A 1991-nucleotide genomic window follows, 5' to 3' on the forward strand; every position below is an offset into this window, starting at 1 on the left:
GGATCAAGGAGGAGCCGCCGAGCCCCACGCGCAGCCCCCGGATCGAGGAGCCGAGTCCTGGGAATCCTCCCACGGCAGAAACTCCTCTGTCCCCGTCCACCTTCATCGACTCCATCCTGCGGGACAGCGATCCCGGCGCGCCCGGCGACGGCTCCGCGCAGCCCCATTCCCAGGAAAAGTGCCTCAGCGTCGCCTGCCTCGACAAGTGAGTGCTGGGACTGGGACGCGGCCCACGGGCCCAGCTTGGCACGGGGATTCCAGGGGGATTGGAACTGGATGTGGTGGGTGAGCCCTGAGAGCTCCCAGGGGGATGGATATCCCTCTCCCGTCCCTGCGGAGAACCCGGAGCCGCTTCCAGGGACTCTGGGAGAGCTGAGAGGGATGTGGGACAAGGGATGGAAGGACAGGACAAGGAGTGATGGTTCCAGCTGGATTGAAATGGGATACTGGGCAGGAATTCCTGGCTGGGAGGGAGGGGATGGGCTGGGATGGAATTCCCAGAGCAGCTCTGGAGGAGGCAGCACAGGGAGCTCATGGAGAGAGTCCAGAGGAGCTCACGGAGCTGCTCCGAGGGCTGGAGCAGCTCTGGATCCAGCTGGGAGAGCTGGGAATGTGCATCCTGGAGAGGAGAAGCTGCAGGGAGAGCTCCGAGCTCCTTCCAGTGCCTCCAGGAGCTCCAGGAGAGCTGAGAGGGACTTGGGCCAAGGCCTGGAGGGACAGGACAAGGAGTGATGGTTCCACCTGGATTTAGATGGGATACTGGGCAGGAATTCCTGGCTGGGAGGGTGTGGAGGGGCTGGGATGGAATTCCCAGAGTAGCTGTGGCTGCTCCAACCCTGGAGTGTCCCAGGCTGGGTGGGATGGCACTGGAGCCTCCTGGGATGGGGACAGTGTCCCTGCCCATGGAATGTGCTGATCCTTGAGTTCCCATCCCAGCCCATTCCATGCTTCCCATCCCAACCCGTGGCACACAGCCCTGTCCCCATCCCACCCTGGAGCTCAGCACCAGCTCCAGAGGCTTTGGAGCTGGATTGGCCCCATGTCCCAGTGGGATGAGCTGTGCCCAGGATGTGCCACTCTGGGAGCTCCAGGGAATGCAGCAGGTGCTCCTGGTGCCAGGGGATTCCTGGGATGCTCCAGCACCACTCACCTGGATCCGGAGCCTGCCAGGAGCTCTCCCACATCCCTGTGTGCCAGCACAGGGAGCAGCTCTCCCTTGTTCCCGGGATCTGGGGGAGGAGCAGCCTGGCCGTGGAATGTGAGGCCTCTGGGGCTCCAGTTTCATCCACAGAGCAGCCTTTGTCCCAGGAATCTCGGGAGGAGCTGGGAATTACCTGTGCCTGACCTGCAGGTGCCAGGGCTGAGGGCCAGGAATGTTGGCATGGAAACACTGCAGGGACTCCATGGATCTGCCCCAGTCAAAATCCACCTGGGAACCCTCACGGGAGGCAAAGGGTCTCCAGATCCCAAAATCCTGGGCATCCCTGGGATTGGCTCTGGGGAGGCAGCACAGGGAGCTCATGGAGAGAGTCCAGAGGAGCTCACGGAGCTGCTCCGAGGGCTGGAGCAGCTCTGGATCCAGCTGGGAGAGCTGGGAATGTGCATCCTGGAGAGGAGAAGCTGCAGGGAGAGCTCCGAGCTCCTTCCAGTGCCTCCAGGAGCTCCAGGAGAGCTGAGAGGGACTTGGGCCAAGGCCTGGAGGGACAGGACCCAGGGAATGGCTTCCCTGGGAAAGGGGAGATTGGGCTGGGACACTGGGATGGAATTCCCAGAGCAGCTGGAGCTGATCCCAAGTGCCATTGGCCTCTGGCCCTCATGGAGACACCAGGGATCATGTCCCAGCACAGCATCCCCAGAGCCTTCTCCATCTTTCCAACCGCTGCCCCAAGCTCGGAGCATCCCGTGGGCTTGGAGTGACCAAGGGCAGGACCTGCACTTGGACTGCTTGACCCTCACACCACTGACCTCATCCCAAGGGGTTGGAGTGACCC

General features: G+C 62.6%; 1 protein-coding gene across 1 annotated transcript in view; it reads left to right on the forward strand.

Annotated features, from left to right (window-relative positions):
• Positions 1-3: 3 nt before the first annotated feature.
• LOC103807202 (heat shock factor protein 1-like) overlaps positions 4-1991 on the forward strand; it is a gene marked incomplete at its 5' end in the record, with an annotated part of 5878 nt that continues 3890 nt past the window's right edge. Inside the window, one exon of the mRNA XM_009079922.1 lies at positions 4-205. Within this exon, the coding sequence (XP_009078170.1) occupies positions 4-205 (202 nt within the window). The remainder of the gene's footprint in view (positions 206-1991) is intronic.

The sequence above is a fragment of the Acanthisitta chloris genome, unplaced genomic scaffold (assembly GCF_000695815.1).
Source record: "Acanthisitta chloris isolate BGI_N310 unplaced genomic scaffold, ASM69581v1 scaffold30098, whole genome shotgun sequence".
Classification (NCBI taxonomy): domain Eukaryota; kingdom Metazoa; phylum Chordata; class Aves; order Passeriformes; family Acanthisittidae; genus Acanthisitta; species Acanthisitta chloris.